Consider the following 22,995-nt stretch of genomic DNA (forward strand, 5'->3'; position numbering starts at 1 on the left):
TAGTCATTTTTTGTAACACATGTTTTTACGTTGAATAATTATTTTTGATAATACAAAGACTACCTATGCATTTTTTCCTCAAATAATAATTTTTGTAATACAAGCAAAACAAAATTTACTGCATTTTCATTTCTGTGTTTTACCTTAAATAATTATTTTTGGTAATACAAAGATTAAGTAACCTTTTTTTCCTCAAATAAACAATTTTTTGTAGCACAAACAAAACAAAATTTAATGCATTTTTGTTGATGTATTTTTACCTTGAATAATCATTTTTTGTAATACAAACAAAACGAAATTTAATGCATTTTTATTTATGTATTTTTTTAAATAATTAGTGTTTTTTATGTTCTTTGGGGTATTTTTCCAACAAAGCAAAATAATTCGTTTGCGTTTTAAATGTTTTCTACTTTTGTTTATGACATTTTTTTTTTTTTTGTTACAAGAAATGATATTCGCAAACATCTACAAATAACACCATAAATAGAATGTAAGTTCGAGTAAAATGCGGTGTATTTTGGTTACAAATTTTTATTTTACTGAACAACTGGTAGCTCAATGGTAGAGCAGAGCATACATATGTTATGCTTTAATGTGGGTTCAAATCCCACTCAGTTGAAAATAACATAGCCCTGAATATAAACAAGTTGACAAAAATTGGAGTGGTGATACAAAATTACGTTGCGAGTTTTACCACGCGGGAAACGCATGGCAACTGACATTACCTTATTGAAGGATATAACTACATCACCAGGACTGGAACCTAGTTTACCTTCGTGTGTGAACTTGCTAACCACTACACCGCAATTGCAGTAACATTATACGTTTTAACACCGATCCTAATGTTCTACGGGAGAGATTTGGATTTTTTTTATCTTTGTATTGAAAAGATTTGATAATTATACGAACAGACTCGAACCTGGTTTACCTTTATACTGTCTGAGCGTGCTTACCACTACACCATTGTCGCAATGTTTTAAGAGCGGTTTAAATTATCATAATGATGGTTTCACGGACAGATTTTGGTTTTTTTTAACAGTGAAAAGATTTCACAATCACGTCGACGGGACTCGAACCTGGTTAGCCTCCACAGTATGTCAACGTGCTATATATGTTTTAATATTGATCTTAAAAGTTTTACGGATAGATTTTGAATTTTTTTTTGAAGCAGATGATCATGCGGCTGATGCAATTACGTATGTGTCTGAGTTTGGAGAATGCGCTGCTGGCTAACACAAATTGTGTGTTGACCATAATATAACGTACGCGTTAAGGCATACTCATTTGCACATAAATTTTCATTCTTTATCGTTCTTACTATGATCTCCTTTTTTTTGCTTTTCTGTCACTTGTCACAATGGCTGTTTGTGTCTCCATCTATAACAAGAAAGGATTACTTTCTCTTGCTTGCTTCTTTGCTTTCTTGTTGTTTTTTTATCTAATGTTATTTGTTTTTTCTTATGATTCGTTTTATTCACACTAAAAACACGAAAATCGTTGACTTTTAGTAATTTTATTCATGATAAGGCACTTTTTGCTTTGTCTTTCCTTAGATTATTCACCCTTTTTTAGATTATTCACCCTTTTCTTAGATTATTCACCCTAAAAACTCGAAAATTATTGATTTTTCCAAAATCTTTACGAAGTTCACTGTTTTGGCTCATTTTCTTGTTTTCACGGTTTTGCATGACGAAAACAAGTAAACAAACAAATAAGCAACCAACCAGCCTATACAAACAATAAAGGAAACGAAATCCCATTCAATCCAGTGTGATGCAACAGAATTCAATCTAAATTTTCAATTCAAACTGCACCTAAAATGCGTAAAAAAGTCTGATTTTTTTTTTTTATATTTTTTTTTAAAAAAAGAATCACGTAGAATTTTTATTTTTTAAAAACAGAATTTTACTTACCATTTCACCTACCTTTCTCTGCGTCTCCGGCTCGTTGCCCACCACTCGTCACAATGTCACCGTCAGTTTCGCACCACGACGACTTCGACCACGTTACAACGACACGGCTACGCCCGGCTCGCACGAGGCAGGGAGTTTTCTAACTATGCTTTCTACACTTCTACTACCCACCCTTATGGAAAGTTCACCATTACTTGTGGTGTTTACGGGCTAGGACACAGTAAACCTGAAGCTTTACCCACTTATGTGTCGCGAATTATGGCCTTGACGCCACGAAGTAATCGCGCTACCCACTGCACTACTGCGACACATTAGCTTAAGTGTGGAAGATATATTTATAAGACTAAGAGAAGCTACTATGGAAATAAAGAGAAACTTCGATGGGGATCGAACAAGGCACCCACGGATCCATAGCACATAGCCTTACCAATGCGCCATGCGAGATGAAAATGTAATCAAGTTACGTAATCCTGATGCAAAGTATCGGAACAAATACTCTAATATTATTTTTTAATGAGCGGAATAAGCTTCATCGATGTAAACAAATTTGACAGTCAATAATAACATTATATTTACTAAAAAGAAAGGGGAAGATGAAAATTTAAAAATCAGCCAGCGGATTTGAACCAACAGTGTTGTAGGGGCTTTTTCAAGTACGCACTCGGCCTCCAACCTTGTCCCCAGGGCTATTCCAAGCCTAGTGCTTACTAAACGAGTATCTGGTAAGAATGTTCTTGCAATTTTAGTCCTTGTTTATGATCGTTTTTAAAAGACACGCTCGTACGATTGGTCTACTCATGTGCCAAGGTTTTCTTTTTTTCTACACAAAATCTTATTTTGCGACTGTTTACAACGCAACTATTTTTCCGTACTTATCCATTCCGTTTACCTATGACAAAACATTTCTTTGCCAGTGAGTTATGACAATCCTATAGATTATTAAATATATGCACCGTAGTCGGTAGCGCGTCTTTTTTATACCGCATTTTTGAAGTGTCCGTATCACAGCTATAAAATATACAGAATATGGGCTGTAATATATGAAACTAGTCGTCGGCCCGTGGATGAATCAACGGGATTGCCCGTCCTTTATATTCCGCATTTCGTGTGTCTTGCTATTTTAATACCATTTTGCGCAGAGACAAACAACGGCTTTTATTATGGGAACTAGTTGGGTAGCTCGGTGTTGAACGTTAGGTTGAGCGCCTAACCGAACCGTACATCCTGCTAAAGAGTTTACTACAGGTATACCTTACGCCGCACGTTTGTGTGATTACTATTCAAGAAAGAACTTTTTCATAACAGAGGTTATCGTAACCCTATTAAATGATCAAAAGAACATCCGACGTTGTCCATTTTGCGAATACAGTTTTGAGAAAGTTCAAAAAGTAAACCATAACTTCAGTTTAAATAAAAAAGGCCTATCTTGATTGGCCTAGCTGGATAAAACAGTCACTTAGGACTTTTATTTTTTAGAATAAGTTTTCGTGAAAGTTATTCGATAACTTTGGTTTAAGTGAAGGCATAGGTTAAACCCTGTCATTACTCTATCATTTCAAAACAGCCACCCAGCAACTCGTACATCACGTAGCGTCACTTGGTTGTACCGCACAAATAGAAAAAATGCGGCTATTATTATTTTAGAGATAATAAAAATGGACGCCGCGCTAACACATGGCTAGTACAGGTAAATCTTATCTGTCACATTAGGGTTAGGCACACCCTTTATGCCGCAGTGTCATTTTGAAAAACACATTCCCGCGTCATTGGTTCAAATAAAAGCACAATCGTTACCCTATCGTAGAAAAGCAGCTAGCAACATTTTTTTTCTTGCAGATGAAGATTTTTTAAAAGCAGTGATTGGGTGCTAATAATTTTGCAACAATATTAATAAAAAATATATCGTTTTGTCATTTTATATTTTTCTTATCTCTTGCGCCTTTTAGCACGAAATCAGCTCGCGTTATAGACAGAATATAAGTGTTATTAATAAAAACCTGCACATTTTGGTACATACTAATCTGGTAAAACCAATCCTCGCAAGTAGGAATCTCTAAGGAAACATTCTTAACTATGCAACAAAAACACATAATGTTACTGGCAAAAAATAGGTTTCTTTATCCAGTGTTTTGTTGCCTGGTACCACAAGTGCTTGCGCCTGTACCCTGTGGGCTTGCCCACAAGATTTTAACCCTCTTTGCTCATCTAGGACTCGTAATAACAAATCGTGTACTAGTCAGGAAATAAGTAGTTCCACTCCATAAATCACTCACAATACATAAATATAAATGCATTAATTTTCTTATGTGGGTGTGACCACGTTTGTATTTTCAGTTAAGTCTTAGTAATGGCAGGCTACATGGAGAAACTGCCCTGGGCTATAATTTCAGACCAGTCTCTATCTTGCTTTCTATCATGTTCAAATTTTGTCTTTAAAACTGAATTCCACCGAAACAAATGAACACATGAAAAATTGTATAAGAATGTTTATTTTTTTTTTTAAACTAAAGGTATAAATCTTTCCTTCGGCTGCCACTTAAAAAGAGTTCCTCCAATTTTTTAATTAACAAATCAAACGAGTTTAATGGCAGAAGGAAAGATGCAAATGAGATAAAAAAGCAATAGAAAAAGCGCAAAGTGGGCGGACACTTGCGCGACAAGCATATTTTTGCCCGTTTCAGAGAGGGTTTGATCTAAAATCTTCTCCCAGTAACTCCCAGTAATTCCCATAGTCACGAGAAGACTTGATACAAAAAAAATAATATTTTTTATGTTATACAACTATTGCAAATTGATTGTTATAAATGGTAAGGAGCAATTCGAGTTAATAAAAATGTCTGTTAAAGATGGCTTCAATGTTACTAAAATTTTTCACATGAGTCAAGAAAGTTCGCCTAATGGAGTATCCGCTTTGCTTTGCAAGGATTGAGCTGTGTGAATTTCTTTAGGGATTCTTTCGGTACATATTAAACCGCTTGATTAGAAAGGCGTAAGTTCCAGTAAGGTTCCACTGTTATACAAGTGAAATTAGAGGTGTATTAAATCTATGAATTCTATCCTTCTAGATTAAATACAAAATGTTCCCTAGTATTACGAAATGATTATTTATTTTTTTCGTTAAAATACCGAAATAAAAAACAGTTTTTAAGTTCTTGCGAGATTGGATTACTCTATTCGTTTGATGTAAGTAGACTGCATAAGTTTCTTTGTTTCTACATAATGTTTGCTGCACTTTTTTATAAACAAAAAATCTTCGGGCTGAGGTTGAGTCTCATTAAGGCTTAATGTTTGGATTTTTTTCTCTTAAAAACAAACATTTGATTACTAAATTCTCGTGTTTGCTTGTTCCGACAGGCTAAAGTACCAATCGAATCAATCACGTTTTTCGGATGAAAATTCAAATACATTTAAGCATCATGATCGACTAAGTTAAATCTACATTTGTAGTAAAAATCGTGAAATTGGTTTCTTTAGCCAGTTAAATAATTATACCTACCCAACCAAACGTTTCTCTTCGCTTTAAAAAACTTCGCTCCGCAGCTTGGTGAACAAGCGAGCTGATGTATAATCAATATGGCGTGTTTAAAGTGGACCCCTCGAAAGAAACGACCCGTACTTTAACCTCTAGAGCTCGGTTTAGTTGAACAAAATCCACCTTTTTAAAACATAACTGGAAATAAAGATTTCAAAGAGTAGCTAGCATAGCTCATCAAATAATATTAAAATAACAGTCTATAAAAACATTTGTGATTAAGTTCGTGACGCATTATTCCCAATTTCACGAATATCATCATAAACATACAGCCGGCGTAGCGCTAGGTCGCGGGGTCAGGTCGAATTTTAAAAGTCGTGACGTTACGGCAATCGGTTAATAAATCGGTCGAAGAAGAAGAAGAAGACTGCCTGTCTTAATAAGATCTTGGGTGTAATCCTAAAAGACTTGCATTTGCTTTTTCACTCAATTGATCGAATGTGGCATCACAATCCTTGTTACAACCTTTATTGTGTCTTCTAAACGATTGATCTTCTCCAAATGCTTCCTACTTGCCTCTTTGGTTTCATGTCGAAGTTTCTCTTCGTTTTAAAGAACTTGAGTTAAGGTTGTAAGTTTCTGTTCATAAGCTTCGTTTATTTCCTTAAAAGTAAAAGTGAATAGCAAATTGTAATCAGACACAAAGAAATTTTGTCTTGATCTTTTTGCCTTTTTATATTTTGCTATATGAGTTGTACAAACTCATAAAAAGGATGGACACAATGTGATAGAAATATGATTGAATTTTTTAACAACTATCTTTACCTTTCTTTGCCATTCATGTCACTACTGTTAATTTCCATTGCAACGAGTATCACTTCCTTTTACAAGAAAAAGCCAAGGGCGAAATGCAACCTAGCATGCAAAAATATTGCGCAGTATTATAAATCAAAGCCATTCATAGTAATAACACTTTTTTAAATTTTCCTGCTCGTCAAATAGAGAGTGATTCCACAGAAAATATATCACAGAGAAAGGAAGCTTTATTTTTGGTTTTTATATTGAGTAGTTGACTATTACAGAACCATGCATTCTATTATATTTCCTTGCGATTATTTTGTATGATAAGATACGACTTCTTATTTCCGAGGAAATCGGAAATCACAACTATCCATACTACCGAGTTAAAATAATCAAATTTGACGTAATATAGGCGGAGTTTTTTTAGTTTTTTTTCGCATTTCTAGTGTATTGACATTTGATGCACTTAAGACCCTAACACATGCCATAGTGTTTGAATTACACGAAGTAAAGTCAAAACCTTCACCTTTGCTAACACCTGAAATTAAAGCTGCAATGAATAAAACGGATCAATTATTAAGGTACTGTAAAGGAAAAAACTCACTTGATGAAGAAAAATCGTTATAATTTATCAATACTTTTATATTTTTTTTTTGTTTTTTTTTTTTTGTTTCTGAATGCTTGATAAAAGACTTTTTTGATGGTGTTATTTTCGTTAGATGGTAATTTTCCAAAAAGAAAATATAATGAAATAAACACACACCAACTTTTTTTAACCGTACATTTTAAAATAGCTTCTTTTCCGAACGCGTGGTCGCAGACTTCTCGTTTTCGCACCATTATATTCAGCATAAATTAAATTCAAAAAGGTTCCCGGTTTTTTTATTAATAACGTCGTTATGAAATTATTTGTAATTACATATAATTATTCAAAAAAATGCATATTTTTTTCTTTCTGTCGTCATAATTCGCTAATCAGTAATTTATTCAAAAAATCCGGGAACCTTTTGTGCATAATTTATTCAGCTTTTCATTACCGAAAATTTCAATGAGCCAATAGGAAGCTTTCGGAAAAAGAGACCACAAACGTAAAGGCATGTATGCTAAAATTTAATAACGAGATATTTGTTTTTAAAGATTTTAGTACGTGCATAATGTTTACAAAAAATATGCTCAACTCATTTTGCACATATTTTTTCAAAGGTGTGATGGTATAACACCTCTAAAAAGGCTTTTTGCAGAAAAAAAGGATGTTCCAAATATTTTCATAGAATACAAAATATGTAATTAGAAAGAGAATTTTTTTTTCTGTATGTCATGAATTTTTTGCAAAAAACCTAAAAAAAAAATGTTTCCTTTGCAGTAACCTTAAGAAAATCCCGCGGAACAAAATCTGAATTTGATCGAAGAGCGTACCAAAACGAAAGAAATCGCGTAAATATCCTGCTTCGGACCTCCAAAATTAGGTATAGCAAAAACTTGCTTGAACAAAACTCTAATGATCCCAAAAACTTTTGGAAAACTTTAAAATCGATTCATCCATCCAGCTCATTAGAAAATGTAACTTGCAAAACGTTTGACATTGACGGAGAGGAATGTAAAGACAGCAACAAGATCGCGCACGGGTTTAAATCATTCTTTTCAACAATAGTTCAATCGATAAAGTCGAAGTCGTGGCTTTTATGTGATTCGATCTGGAGAAAACCGTCAGATATATTGTTCAAGACTTACAAAACCTTCCATCTAAAGAACGTTTCTCCAGATGAAGTTTGTGATCACCTTAGCAAGTTAAAAAGAAAGAAAGCCAGTGGTAACGATGACCTTCCATATGCTTTACTGAAAGATTCGAAGCATTCAATAGAACATCTTTTATGCCACATTATGAATCTATCGATATCAACTGGGATTATACCAACTGCCTGAAAGAATTCTAAAATTATACCGGTTTACAAATCTGGTACTCGATCTACTTTTGACAATTGTCGACCAATATCAATCTTACCAATTCTTTCCAAAATTCTTGAGAAAATTGTTCATAATCAGCTTTACAGCTTTTTGGAGGAAAAAAAAAACTTTTATATTCACATCAATTTGGTTTTTGTAAGGACATGTCAACCGAACAAGCAGTTACCATACTATTAGATGATATTCGTTTACATGTTGATAAAGGAGATATGGTTGGTGCATATTTTATAGATCTTACGAAAGCATTTGGCACAATTAGTCATTCTAAATTGCTATCGAAACTTCCGAAATATGGAATACATGATCGTGAACTAGATTGGTTTACAGATTATCTTTTTTGACGTACAGCTAATGTCAAATTTGATCAATGTGAATCCGAAAGCTTTGATATATGTTCTGGAGTACCGCAAGGGTGTATCCTTGGTCCTTCCTTGTTTCTACTGATTTTCAATGATCTTGGCGATGCCATTCAATATTCAAAGCTCATTAAATATGCTGATGACACCGTATTGTACTGCACTTCGAAAAACGTTGAAGACATAACTACGAAAATGAACGCAGATCTCGATGCCGTTTCATCGTGGTGCAAAGAAAACGAACTTATAATTAATCTGAAGAAAGGAAAAACTAAGGCTCTATAATCAAAAGAAGTAAAAAATCAGCTGGTCAACTTTAACATCACAGTTAACCATCAGAACGTCTTGATAGCAAACGAATATAAGTATCTTAGTTCTTCCTTATCGAAAGTTCGCTCTCGATGAATACTTTCTTTGGAAAATGTTATAAGAAAGCTTCATCTCGTTTAAACCTTCTGTCGAAAATCAGATACGAAGTCGAACTTGCAACCGCCAAATCAATTTATCAAAGCATGGTGATGCCAACGTTCACCTATTGTGGGCTGTATCTCTTGGCAGTCACGAACACTCAGCATAACAAAATGGATTGCATTGAGAGCTTTGCGTGTTGTGTACAGTTATAGTGATCCGAACAATCGGCTTAAATCAATAGTAAATGAAAATAAAAAACGTGCGTGTTTGGTTGTCAAAACGAGTCTTGATGGTACTGAAACAAATGTTTTTTAGAACTATTTTCACGCTCAAGATCATGAAATGAACACGAGAAACAACAGAAAGTTATATATTTGTAAGGATTGTACTTTTTGTTTCAACTTGACTATTCATATTTTTTCGGCAAAGATCATCAGCACATTTTTGGCCAAGTAAAAATTGAAAAGCCTGAGAATGTAAATTGGTGTAACTAAGGGTGTTGCTATTTACATTGAGAACGGAAATTTTCGGCGGAAAATGTTTTTGAAATGTTGAAAATTTCCGGACAAAAAAAAATCCGAAAGTCAATGACAGAATTGGAATCTAAAAAAATAACGTACATAACCATGCAAGTAAAAATTCAAAATGAGCATATTCTTAGGTTATTCTTAACTTTTGGCTCGTTTTATCTTGGATATTCTCACAGAGTATCTTCTGTTAAAAAAAAAACATGAAAGTCAGTAAAAATTTCGAATTATGGAAACGTTCAAATACGTAGGTTCGGATTATGGAGCATTGCATACGTTTTTTAAGGAATTTTTATATAAAGCAAAATTATAAAAAGTCTACTTTATTTAAAAAAACTAGCTTGCTTCTAAGACTTTAAAATGTAGTCAGCACGCTACAAACATGAAGATATAGCAAAAATTACAATTTTTTTGTATAAATTGGTAATGTAAACGGAAAATTGTTACTGGAACTCCTAACTTTACATAAACCGTCTCTCCAGTTAAAATTTATATATTGAAATCATCTTACTATTTGACAATTGTTTCCCTGACACCTTACTTTCCGTCTCTTTAATAATAGCCGTCGTCTGTTTGTCTGTCCGCTAAAAACACGTCCTGTTACGGAAGCATGAAATGCAATATATAAAGGACTGGCGACCCCGTAGATTTTTGCACGGGTTAAAGACTAGTCTCTTTAATAATAGCCGTATTCCGTCTGTCTGTCTGTCTCTGCGCGGACCCCCCGCTGAGTTAGAAAATGATGCTACGGAAACACGAATATCAAATGCGATATATTTTTCTCCACTTTGTTCCGACGGGTAAATATAAAGGTCGGGCGACTCCGTGGATTTTTCCACGGGCAATGACTAGTCTCTTTAATAATAGCCGTATTCCGTCTGTCTGTCTGTGTGTCTGCGAAAGCCGCGTCCCGTAACGGAAGCACGAAATTTTGTAAATTACGCGCCGAGGCTACAACAATATTCTTAAGCAATATATAATTTTTATGCTAAATGCAGTTAGCTAGCTAGGTATAGCTACATATTATTTTTCTGCAAACTTTTTCTGCAAATGAAATGGCTGAGCGATTGTTTTGGCTGGACGAGTAACGACAGGCTGTTCCCTGTGTTTTTATTTAAACCGAAGTTGCAATGAACATTTTTGGAAAAGGGTAATACGCCTTATGCGTCTGTTCAACTGTGTTTAGCTGTACTAAGCGGTTAGCCCAGTGTTAAAAACAGACTGTTTTTTGTAAAAGGCTGTTACGCCTATGGGCATGTGCAACACCGTTTACCTGTATATACTAAGGTCAGCCCACCACTGTGACAAATAATTTTTAAACTTTCTTGGTAATCACGCCTGGACTAACCGCTCAGCCCTGTGTCTGCGAGAAAGTTTTTTAAAAGGGTATTATTCCTATACGCTGTACAACACGGTTTAACTGTACTAAGCGCTCAGCCCAGTGTCACGATTAATTTTTTAACTTGCGCAAAAAGTTATTCGGCAAAATGAAATAAAATTGACGATTGTTTTTGCTATGATGGAGTAACAACACTTTGTAAACTCTGTTTTTATATCAGTTATCGTTGCGGGAAAGTTATTTTTTGAAAAATATGTTACAGTCGCACACTATAATGGTGTATGCGCTTCAAATGATTAACGACATACTGTATACCTGTACTAAAGCGCTCCACGTGATCGTGTGTGACAGTTTACGGCTCTTATTAAGCGCTCCACAGAGTGTTCAATGCCGGATCACACCTTTACTTGTGGCTTAACCCGGCGTTTCGACGCCGGGTTTCCCGGCTAGTTTATATATAGAATAGCCGTATTCTGTTTATCTCTGCGCAAAATGGTACCTCAAGTAGCAAGACCCATGAAATGCTGTATATAAAGGACGGACAAACCCGTGAATTTATCAACGGGCCACCGAACAGTATATATAGAATAATAATTCGAACAGCGAATACAGTGGCGGCCACCTTTTTAATAAAAGTGTTCAAATTATTATAATCTTTTATTTTTAAAAATATTTTTACCAAAGATCAATTCCTATGTAGTTCCTTCTTCAAATTCGAATTTTTTAAATGAAATTGCGTCGGAAAGTTGAAATAGTAAACAATTTTGAAAGAAAATTTTGCGAAATTTAATTTTGTGAGCGGCTAGTATCAAGTGTGTTTTGCGAAACTTAGTTTTGTGAGCGGCTAGTATCAAGTGTGTTTTGCGAAATTTAATTTTGTGAGCGGCTAGTATCAAGTGTGTTTTGCGAAATTTAATTCTCCAATTTTGGTCTAAAATTGCAAAAATAAGCTCCGCAAAATTTTGGTTTCAAAACATTTTGTGATCGCAAAGATTATACCCGCCCTTGACAAGGAAAGTCAATGACTAAATTTATACCCCAGAGTGAAAAAGAGAGCACGAAGATTCGGACAAAAAAATGGAAATAATTTTTTGACCTACGAAAAATAGCTTTCTGTAGCCATTTAGAGACGGAAAGCAGTATACCAGAACTCTTTTTTATTGTTTTAGTGTTATAAGAAACGGCGAAAACGTGCAACAAATTCCACGTTATCCCGGTTTGTTATTCTACTTCCAATTTAAGAAGAATCCCCTTTAAAAGATTAAATGTCTGCAAATTTCACATTTCCAAAAGGCAGACCCCTCCCTAAAACAGAAGAAAATGCCGTCCCATAAGTGTGGCTTTAGGAAGGTACAGATATAAAAAAATTTTTTGAAAAAGGCAATGCCGCATCGCCGCAGCAATCAAAAGCACCTTAAAAAGTTGTCTTAAAAGTTATCTGTTTTTCTTTACACAGAATCAGCAACACAAAACTATATTTCAAAAAAAATTACCACGATCAAAAAATTTCTTTGATTTTCCATCTCCACTAACAATATGTTTAAATCAAACTTTGATATATAAACACACGTGCGTAAAATGACTTATTCCACGTAATCTCATTTCGAAGAGGCGGTGAAGAGTTTGTTAGAGAAAGTACGATTTCAACATGTAGGTGTTTTCCCACAGATATTGGTTGTTATTCGGATTTTATTGCTGTTAACATATTATTCAAATATTTTTAAGATATACTAATGATTCTCCTAAGCTTGTTCAAGGTTGGAGAAAATGTGTGGTAGCATCTTAAAAAAAATTATAGCTCAATATTCTTTTTTTTCTAACGCTTTGATAAACATCTCCTATTCTTAGATGCCCACGGTCCCCGCCTTTTAATGTTTTTTTCATGACTGTTTCCCTACTTAGCGACCCATCCCTTGCCAGGGGTGTTTATCCAAGGCATATTGCATCCCAGCCCGGATTCAAAAAAGTCAGTTGATAAATTCAATAATTATTCATGTTTTTAACGCCCAATCACCCAACTTCAATAGAAATCAACGTTTCGACTCAGTATGAGGTAAAACAGAATACGTTTTTGGCGTTTGTTCTACCAGCCCCCGTCTACTTGAAGTGTTACCGAAATTACACATTTTCAAAAAGAAAGAAATCACAAAAGTAGACGTTAAACATCAACCCGACATTTATTTTTACCTCCTCCCTCCCTTCTTCCCTTCTCTCCATCCCTTCCTAACCTGAAAAATCAAAAATGATGAGTACCATTAATCCTGAAACCTTTTCCTGCAAAAAAAATCGATATTTTAGTGTATCAAATGATTAAACAAATATATAAAACTTTCTAGTAAGACTATTATTGTGTTCAAATCCAGACTTAACTGGTCTTAAGTCACAAATTCGAGTCATTACTTCCTTAACCGAATCCAAACAACTAAGCAACAATATTTATTTAAAATGATAGGATGATATCTCCAGTTTAAATAAATAAAACCACTTGTTGTTGATTTGTTACTCATGAATATAATTTGCATTTTCATGTCAGCTGACCACACCTAGCCACTAGTATTCAACTTTAATTTTCAAAATCTGAAACTTCTAACAGTTGTTGCGCCATTTTGATTGCTCGACAAAGGTAAAATTGATATCCTGAGTATTTCTGTTATCAGTACTTTAGGGGAAGAAACTTTCGCAAATGGGTAGAATCGCGAAATTTTTGCATTTTGCGAGCATAAACTTTCACCAATGAGCCTTATTTAAAAATTTCTCAAACATAAACTTTCACGAATCAATAATATTTATAACATTGTCGGAAGAATTAATTTTTCTAAATTACGAGAGATATTCTGAGAAACTTTTATAAAGGTACTATCATATTACCAGGAAATTAAAACTGGTCAAACGTATTTAAAACATCTTTAAAGATCAAGAAGAGTAATTTACTTTCAGGCACATAAACTTTCGCGAATTAAATTAAATTTTTTTTGCGAACATAAACTTTTGCAAATAAGGCTAAAATTCTCAAAATCCGCGAAAAGTTTCTGTTTGCAAAAGTTTCCTCCACTAAAGGATTATGGATTACCCAAAATGATTCTTAAACCGGCTTCTTTCAGATATTCGAACTATCAAGAGAGTAACTTTATATATTGAAGCATATTTAAATCTGTTTCTTAGTGTTTCTATGTTATAATGGTTGGTGTGTGTTTGTAAACGAAAGGTGGTAGCTGTAACTAAAGAACAATAAATACCCATGAATTTTTCCACAGTTTCAGGACATAACAGAATTTTTATTTTTTATTTGTTACGGCTAATCTAGAGCACCGAGAAAAAGCGTAAATTATTTTATTAAAATCAGACTAATATATCTGAAGACAGGTAGTGTAAAGAAAAGAATTAGGAATAATGTTGTATTGTAATACCATCCCATTTATCTATTAAAACAACTATAATAGGTTCTTTTCTCTTTTACTAGTTCGTAAACACTCCCCAATTTCCCGCAGTTTTTTAGTTTAAATACCATATTCAACTTTGTGTTTATTCCTAAACAACCACCAGCCCCACCCCCTCCTCACCTCTTACTCCACCTCTTCACCCCCACTCCTCACTCTCTCCTCACCCCCTCACCCCTACCTCCCCCTTTTTATTCCCTTTTCACCCCCTCCTTACTCCTTACTCCCAATTCTCACCCCACTTCATTTATCCAGTACTTTAGACAATGTTAAATAGACTTACACTCAAATACAAATGTTTTTTCCAACTCATTCAAAACAAACCAATTCTTTGGTATCTTCCGACCACGCACGTGTTTATGGAATGTCATGACTCAATGGGAAAATTAAAGAGAGAATGTCCACGGCATATCTACGACTTTTCTTCCAGATATTTTTTACAAATAGAAGACAAATAAAAACTTAATAGAACTTTTAAACAGGAAAGCAATATACAAATTGAGGCAATTAAAAAAAAAAACATTTAACATATTTATGCGGGAAAAAAATAGAATCAATAATAAACTTTATTGCTTTGGTAGCAGGTGCTCCGCTGAAGTTAACGGTGTTCGGGATACATAAAACGGAAGCCTTTACCACCGATATATTAACGAGCTGTTAAAAGGAGGAGTTAAGCATCCTGGAAGAGAATAGTTTGGTAAAAATAAAGCTGAAACATAAGCAAGACATAGGAAAGAAGATACAATAAAATTATTATAATATATATTAACTGGGTTAATATAATTTTGTAAATTTGGAGATTTTAAAAGCATATAAAGTATATATGTGTGGTTTATATGTTGACAAGATTTGTTTGGCTTGTGGAGAATTTAATACAACTCAAACAGGTAGGGATTCTATTTTGTAGTACAAATAATCCTAGGTTAAAGGGATGGGGGTGTGGGTTTTATTTTTAGGGGGCAAGGTGGAAATTTTTAGAGAACATTTAGATCAGAAAAAAAATTTATTTATGAAAATCTATTTCGGAAGTCTTATAATGAAAAAATAATAACTCTTTTTTAAAACAGTTTCAAAATTTCATCAAGTAGCTCCGACAAAATAAAAAGCTATTTTCACACATTCATAGAAATGTGTGATTTGGTATGGGCTGTGGTCTGTCATGGTGGTAACGAAAAGTTAAAAGGGGCGCGAATAGTATCAAAATCAAAGCCATCAGAAATAGTGCGCTATATTTGACCAAAAGTTTTTGTTTATGTATTGTTTTTTTTGCGTATAGCAGCGTTTTTTGTTGTTTTCTTATTATCGTGTAGCTTTATATAATATACCCAAAATAATGAAACCAGTAGATATATATTCTATTCGAATTTCAAGAAAATTTGGATACAAAATATACAAACATAATCAATACAATATTTAAGTATAAAGTATGTGTACAATACGAATGTGTGATCAAACCGGACGGTTTTCTTGTTCACTATTGTTTTAGACATGGGAATTAAATTTTTTTACATTTTCTTTTAATAGGAAAAAATTAAAAATCACAAAACATCTATCATATACCTCATCTAGAATAACAAAAAAAAAAAGGTCTATTTTTTTACATCTGATAATTTTATGGTGGAAAAGATTTTTCAAAACTCGATCCTACTACCAGCTTTAATCACATTGCAAGGATAATATTTTCAAAACTTTTTGGAAATTCAGAATGTCATATTAATTATTCAATAATTATCTCACCTTTGTAACTTCATATTAATTAATTAATTAATTAATTAATTAATTAGGAAAGGATTTGTATTTGGTAAGAAAATAAGACACTGAGATGGAGATTTGTAATAATCCAGTGGCTCTCTCCACCCATGTTCTCCCTGTGACAACCGGTTTTCTTGCACACCAGGAAAGAAGTATTTGTTTATTTATATTTCATCCAGTCCGATAGATTCAATTTCATGATGATAAAAAAAACAAATATATTTCAAATTCGTCAGAATGTCGTAAGTAGATGGGTTATCCAGCATGGATGAATGAAAAAGCAGGAATTACTTTGTTTTTTGTTTTGTTTTGACAGGAACGAAAAAATGGTACAAAGCGCAATGACTCATGTTCACCAAATAAGGACAAAATATCAACTTAATACTCACAGTGACGCTCAAGTTACGTGACGTTAAACATTGGTTATTTCAAAATCCTATTTTTTCTCTTTACTAACCTTAACTATGAACCCAGGACCTGAAACGTTTTTTTGATACGATAATAAAACGTTGTTTTATCCATTTTCGCCCCAAGGCTTTTGAAGAAAAACTTTCGAAAGTAGGGTGAATTTTGTTTCTGTTGCTCATAACGCCGTTAAAAAAAACTAAACTTGGTCCCCACGGCTCCTTCATGGTTCAGTCGAGGAAAGTCACTAAACTGACTAATATTTATAATCTCGTTGCCAGGGTTTTGTGGCCCTTGTGCAGTTACTACGGAATGGGCCGCTATCAACTTCATCAACAGGAAAAAATGTCCTGGGAACGATGTTGTAATACCGAAATATATCAATATTGAAAAAAGACAAGTTTGGAATTCTTGCATCATTGGAAAACGTAGTGAAAATTTACAATTATTTAAAAACAGAAACCTCTCTGACTGAGATATATATACATTTTTTTTGCTAAACAGCTAAACACACCCCCGATTTAAGGGTTAAGTTGCAAATTTGATTGGCGAAGGTACCAAGGAAAGGGAGAATAAAGTTAGGATGGAATGTGCAAAACTACACCGAGCTAAACCAAACAAAATATCGAGCTACGACATGTACTGGTAGCTAAAATCTTAAAATTAGTTTGTTTCAGATGTACATGGCTAAAAACAAAGTTTTCCATTAAACAAACAGATATTTCTAAATTAAACAGCATGCACAAGTTACATGTAGCCTGAAACACTTGAAATTTAAATTGAAGTAAAAAGCTAGCTATTTTCTTGAAGAGGAAATTGGTGTGTCGAAAACAAAGTTACATTTCCAAGACAGATTGGTAGAAAAATGTGAACTGCAAAATTTTCCCAAAACTAGTAGGCAAAATCACGTAAAGCATAAATGTAATTCCATCTCACAAACGATAAGCCAAATTATTAACTGTTACTTTACAACCAAGTCATCAGAGGTAATTCAAAAAAAAACTTTAGCGGTATATTTTGATCTCATGACCAGACGGTTCTAAAGCGAATTTCACTGGAGCTCTGGGAACGAGAATAGGCTTCATCCTCATATCAAAAAATGCTACAGGCCCTTGGTTTGTGGTTGCATCAAACCCCTATTATATATATAACAACAGCTGATCAAGAATTGATCACTGGAACCCTGGGGACGAGAATAGGGTTAATCTGCAGTCCCTGGGTTCAAGTTTGCGCCAACCCCTTATGTTATATATAACAACACCCGATCAGGAATTTATCACTGGAGTCCTGGGCACAAGAATCTTCAGTCCCCGGGTTCTAGGTTGCACTTATCCCTTATTTTATTGATCACAACACCCGATCAGGAATTTACAATATGTCAATATTTGCATAGAGAGAGAGCTTAAAAGATAAAACACAACAAATGCAGTAAACATTCTAAAGTTTATGTTTTTTTATAGACACAAGTAGAGACAAAGAAATATGGACATTAAAGTGATTATCGCTTTCATATGTGTAACAGGTATATTTCATCCTTTATTTAACCATTTTTATTTTATGCTTTTGTATAAGAACATTGCTCTATGAGGAAGCCTTTAAATGTTCCTACACAACCGTAAATGTTCGCCACGAGATTTTTTTGTGGTATGGGATGTGACTTGAAACGATAGATGTAAAAGGAATTTTAGAAGAAATGTCAAGATGAGCGGCCTGCCCAATGCAGTTAGCCAATTCCTGTAGAACATACTTTCTTTTAGCAAAAAACAAAAGGTGTATGACTTTCCCTGCATAAATTTTTTTCTGGTTCACACTAAATGAAACCTAATATCAGAGAATGATTGGATAGAATTTCTTCAAGAAGTGTGTAAGATAAGATGGTCGTTTTAAATTCTCGATGCGACAATAGAATAAAATTCTTTCGTAACGAAACAGTGAACCACAGTATTGACATGTTCCTCTGTTTAATTTCTCTTTCTCGGCCACCATCGATATTAATGGTTTTACATAGCATTTCCGCCGAAGTTTATCGGAAAGTTCCTTTAGTATCCAGACAGGACATGGCTACAACCCCACAAAATATAATGAGATAAGTTTGAAAATTTCGTCCTTCCAATCAGTTATAATAAGCCGTTTCCATATACTGCCTAGAAATTACGAGTTGATCTTGTTTGTTTGTTAACTTTGTAAAATAGTCAAAAAAGTGAAGTTGTCTTAATATTTTGCGTGGAAGTTGTAGTTTTCAATAAGAAGTTCTGAAACATCAAACAATTTTGTTTCTTCATAGAAACTTGATGGTAGTTTCTTTTGTTGTAAATATACGCGAAAACATTAACTTTCTTATGCTAATCAAAACATTCGAATGTAAGTACATGACTACATTCAAAAGTCTGTATTTGCTATTCTCTTCATCGTATTGTTCTCCATCGTATTGTTCCTTACTGTGTCTAAATCCTCTTTAAGACGTTTATTTGCTCAACCAATACTTCTTATGAATCAAAGAAAAATAATATCAAAGCAGTCTAAAGCGAATAGATATAAAAAGAAGGAGAGAATTTATAAGACACTTCGATTACTACATTACCCAAAATTAAGACCAAATAGAATGTCAATTTTCTAACAAAAAATCGTATAAAAACCAATTCGTCTACCCACGGGGGAGAGATGGCTAAAAAAGATTCTTTCCTTCAATTTTTTTATAATAACTTCTGAACCATACCGTTTTTACATAGCTTCCGGATAATAAAAAGAAATTGGTATCACGAAGCGCTTATTGTCATGCGGAGTCATCCGTTAACAAATGATCAGGAAAAAAAAATGGATAAATTTTTTATTTTATTCAAATAGCTTTATTAACATCCGAAGATATATTTTTCCTGTTTTTTTTTCCTTTCATAAATCCCACAACTTATGTTCCACTTTTTTAGCTTTTTTTTCAGATTAGGAATTATAGAATGAGGTCTTCTTTCAACTAAATGACGTCATCCTAAAAAAATATACTAATTTCCGTGCAGTATGCAGACTAACTTTTTTTTTAAAAGTGTTGTACAACACAATATCTCTTTTGTCACTTTTAGAGCTCCCTCTCCCCCGCAGTATAAGAAACTCCAAAAAGTCCGGCCTGAGTAGGGTCGAGGGACAAATTATAACCACAACGTGTAGTCTGCGAGATTGTAATCAGAATTGTCATCTCTAGAAGTTCTTTTAGATGTCAAGGTTTATTTCAAAGAGTACTCGAGACAAGGATGCCACTTCGCATCATGAAATCAAAACCTTAGAAAATTCATTAAGCACTAAGAAATCTCCTTCACGTCACACAACACGAGCAAATAAACTTTTTTCTATTGTGTCTATCGTCTCAGCCTTGTGCAAGTACTAGAACAGAGTCAGATAGTAATCCATGCACTTGAAATATAAGCAAATATTACGTAAATGAACTTAGATAAAACTATGTTGTAAACTTCCAGGGGGTCATATTATTTGCAGTAGAAATTTTATATCTCAGACGTTACACAAATGAACTAGTGCTCAGGGCTTGAAAGGTTCTTTTGGTGCTCGGAAATTTTGTCATGTCCTCTTTTTGATGAATTTGTTACAACGGCTCAGAGGTCACAGGACCCTGGGAACGATGTTGCTAATAAGAGAAACCAAGCTAGCCCTGGAGACGAGGTTGTACACGAAACTGTTTAAATGATTCCAGTGTGTGGAAAGTTTCTAACCAAATATTGATCAGAAAACAGAGTCTGAAACTAAACCGGACTTATAACCCACTCATAAAATCAACTAACGCGAAACTGATTTCTTTTTCAAAACAAATATAGTTTATAGTCCTTTTAAAAAAAATTACGAGAAAAAATAAAGGGATGCCTGAGTTTAAGGTTGCGAAGGATGCTTGTCTAGGCATAAAACGATATTTTCGTAGGATTTATGTCTCATAATGCACATATGTCCAAATATGTCAGGAAATTTATTTAAACAAAATTTTTCCGAGATATGTTTTAAGATCTTTCTTTATTCAATCATTTGCATTTAGCTATTTCTTAATTTGCGACGAAGTTTCCAAATATGGTGGCAAGATTTTCGCGTTTTTAATTTTTTTAACTTTCTATTTTTTGATGTAGATATAATATAAAGCCTTCATGTGATTTTAACCTCGTTATCAGAGGATCTTGTATCTTCCTGACATTACGACGCAAGTTGCTCTGGGTAAAGATTGCTTGTGATTGTTTTACAAAATATAGCAAAAAATTTCAGTATTGTTTATTGTGTACGTTTTGAGCCATTAAAAATTAAATTTTCGGACAAGCGCTTTGTCCGAAATCAAAACCAACTAACAACTGTTTGAATAATAACAGCTGCAGCCATAGGAGATAAGTACAGGTCTGTTTGCATGCGATGACTTTATTGTGACGTTTTCAAAAAGGTTATTTTATTTTCTCTCTGGCGATGTAGGTTGCTTTAACTTCATGTAAAATTGATCTTCCTTACAATATAGTAACTTAATTGACAAGCACTTTAAGTCGGTTGGCCGTTCTATGAATATTTTAATCATGGTCAAAATAATTTCTCTTTTTTCTTAGGGATATCTTGTCGTTGGTTCCCTGGAAGTAATGATGCAAAAACGAATCGTTTGGATCGTATCGAGGAATTAAGCAACGCAATCGCCAAACGACTTGCACCAACAGAAATTTACCATAAACGACTGCCGTATTTTTCCGACGTTGACGGCACGTCAAGATTATTACGAGAAGTATACGACGCCCTTGTAAAGCTTGATAATGACGTAGAAAGAAAGCGATCAGAAACACGTGGCTATAGAAGAGGAGATCCACCAGGTCTCCATCGCAGTGCTGATAGAAAGGATAAGGACACTCTCACTCGGTCTTCTCCGGGATTACATTAAATAAGGACAATTAAAATCGTTAACAAAACTAATTAATTTTCAATATGTAAAGAATAAAGACCTATAAATTCGAGAAAAATAAAAAAACGGTGAAAGAACTCCATATATATTATTTGTGAGCGATGCAACAATGACATGAATTTTTTTTCTTTCAATTTGCAAGTGCAATTTTCAGACAGGGTTTATCTAAGTCTTTATTAGATTATATTATAAAGTTTTTTTTGTAAGAATTGTACTGTTAGCTTTAAGGCTCGTTGTTCTTAGAAATCAGCTTTTTCAGCCTCAGACTATGCTTAAAAAAGTTGACAAATATTTTAATTTAAACTAATAACGGATTGTGACATATAAAATAAGGCTACATAAATACTAATACCCCAACCTTGTTCCCAGAGCACTTGTTTATATTTGTCCTAGGGATTCTGTCACTTTGTTAGCTAAAAAGAGGTACTAAAAACAGGGCGGCATATATTCCACGAAATATGGCAGTGTTTAGGAAATGCTTCAGCAAATTTTTTTTTAAATATCTTTAGTTAAGTATAAATCAGTAGTTTTGTTATTGTTATGAATTTTTAAACTGGTCTTCTAAATACTCGCTGTAACGGAGGAGGGTTGTAAAAAAAACATTTCAAATATTACTTTTGAGGAATATCTGTATGAAAGAAAGAAAGTTACAATACAGAAAAAAATTGGAAAAAGCAAATGCTGAAATTTTAAGACTAAATAAAGAGCTTACCGAATCCAAAGTAAAAATCGCCAGGTTAAATAAGGAACTTGCAACTATGAAATTTCAAAACAAGCTATTGGTAAATAAAACATTTCAAATATTACTTTTGAGGAATATCTGTATTAGCCAAATTCATAGGCCGGAGGAATGGGTGCTAATGTTTTGCTTGTGGGGAAAAAAATCCATAATGGGGGGTTTGTTGGGCTTCTAAAGTGAAGCAAATGGAGTTAAACACAAAACGTCCAGCTTTATATTATGTTATAACATTATTATAAACATTTAGCTGCATAATCGTATAGTTTAACACTTGGTGAAGACCTTTCCGAATATACTGGAAGGTGTCATTACAAACGTTAGCTAGCTAAAAACTACAACAAACAATGGTTAAGTGGTCTTGTGCATCAGCCTTGTGTTTCAACAACCACACAACTTTGGGTATTGATGGGAAACCTTTAAAATTTTATCGTTTACCAAGATTAAAATCTTTAAAATCGCAATATCGGAAGATTTTAAAAACAGATGGTATTAATTGGAAAAATGGGTATATTTGCTGTGAACACTGGAGCTCCAATAAGAGATTATCAGTGACAGACTTGCCAGATGTTGTCTTTTCAGAAAGAAATTTCCAAAAGCTTGAACAGAAATATGAGAATGCTAATAACTTGGTAAAAAAATCAGCCACAGAACTTTACAAAAAAAGATTAAGAAATGCTAAACAAAAGTTGGTAACTGCCAGAAATATAATGAACCAAAATATAAATACTCCATGCTCATCAAAAGCACGAAGAACCCTAACAAAGTCTAGTACATATATCTCTTCTAAAAAACGTAACCCTTCAAAGTTACAATACAGAAAAAAATTGGAAAAAGCAAATGCTGAAATTTTAAGACTAAATAAAGAGCTTACCGAATCCAAAGTAAAAATCGCCAGGTTAAATAAGGAACTTGCAACTATGAAATTTCAAAACAAGCTATTGGTAAATAAAACATTTC

At 33.7% G+C, this 22,995-nt stretch overlaps 1 protein-coding gene across 1 annotated transcript; it reads left to right on the forward strand.

Annotated features, from left to right (window-relative positions):
- The first annotated feature begins 17,742 nt into the window (after positions 1–17,742).
- On the forward strand, positions 17,743–21,832 carry LOC130629175 (uncharacterized). The gene is made up of 2 exons (XM_057442296.1): positions 17,743–17,900; positions 20,956–21,832. Exons 1-2 carry the CDS (start codon positions 17,861–17,863, stop codon positions 21,276–21,278), a joined length of 363 nt encoding a protein of 120 aa, XP_057298279.1. The 5' UTR covers positions 17,743–17,860; the 3' UTR covers positions 21,279–21,832.
- Positions 21,833–22,995: the final 1,163 nt, after the last annotated feature.

Source organism: Hydractinia symbiolongicarpus, chromosome 15, assembly GCF_029227915.1.
Source record: "Hydractinia symbiolongicarpus strain clone_291-10 chromosome 15, HSymV2.1, whole genome shotgun sequence".
In the NCBI taxonomy this organism is placed as follows: Eukaryota; Metazoa; Cnidaria; class Hydrozoa; order Anthoathecata; family Hydractiniidae; genus Hydractinia; species Hydractinia symbiolongicarpus.

What these genes read in the sequence shown, in the direction of transcription:
- LOC130629175 (XM_057442296.1), top strand. Translation starts at nt 17,861, where the DNA reads ATGGACATTAAAGTGATTATCGCTTTCATATGTGTAACAG. An exon ending in CGCTTTCATATGTGTAACAG is followed by an intron (nt 17,901 to 20,955) that starts GTATATTTCATC and finishes CTTTTTTCTTAG; the next exon opens with GGATATCTTGTCGTTGGTTC.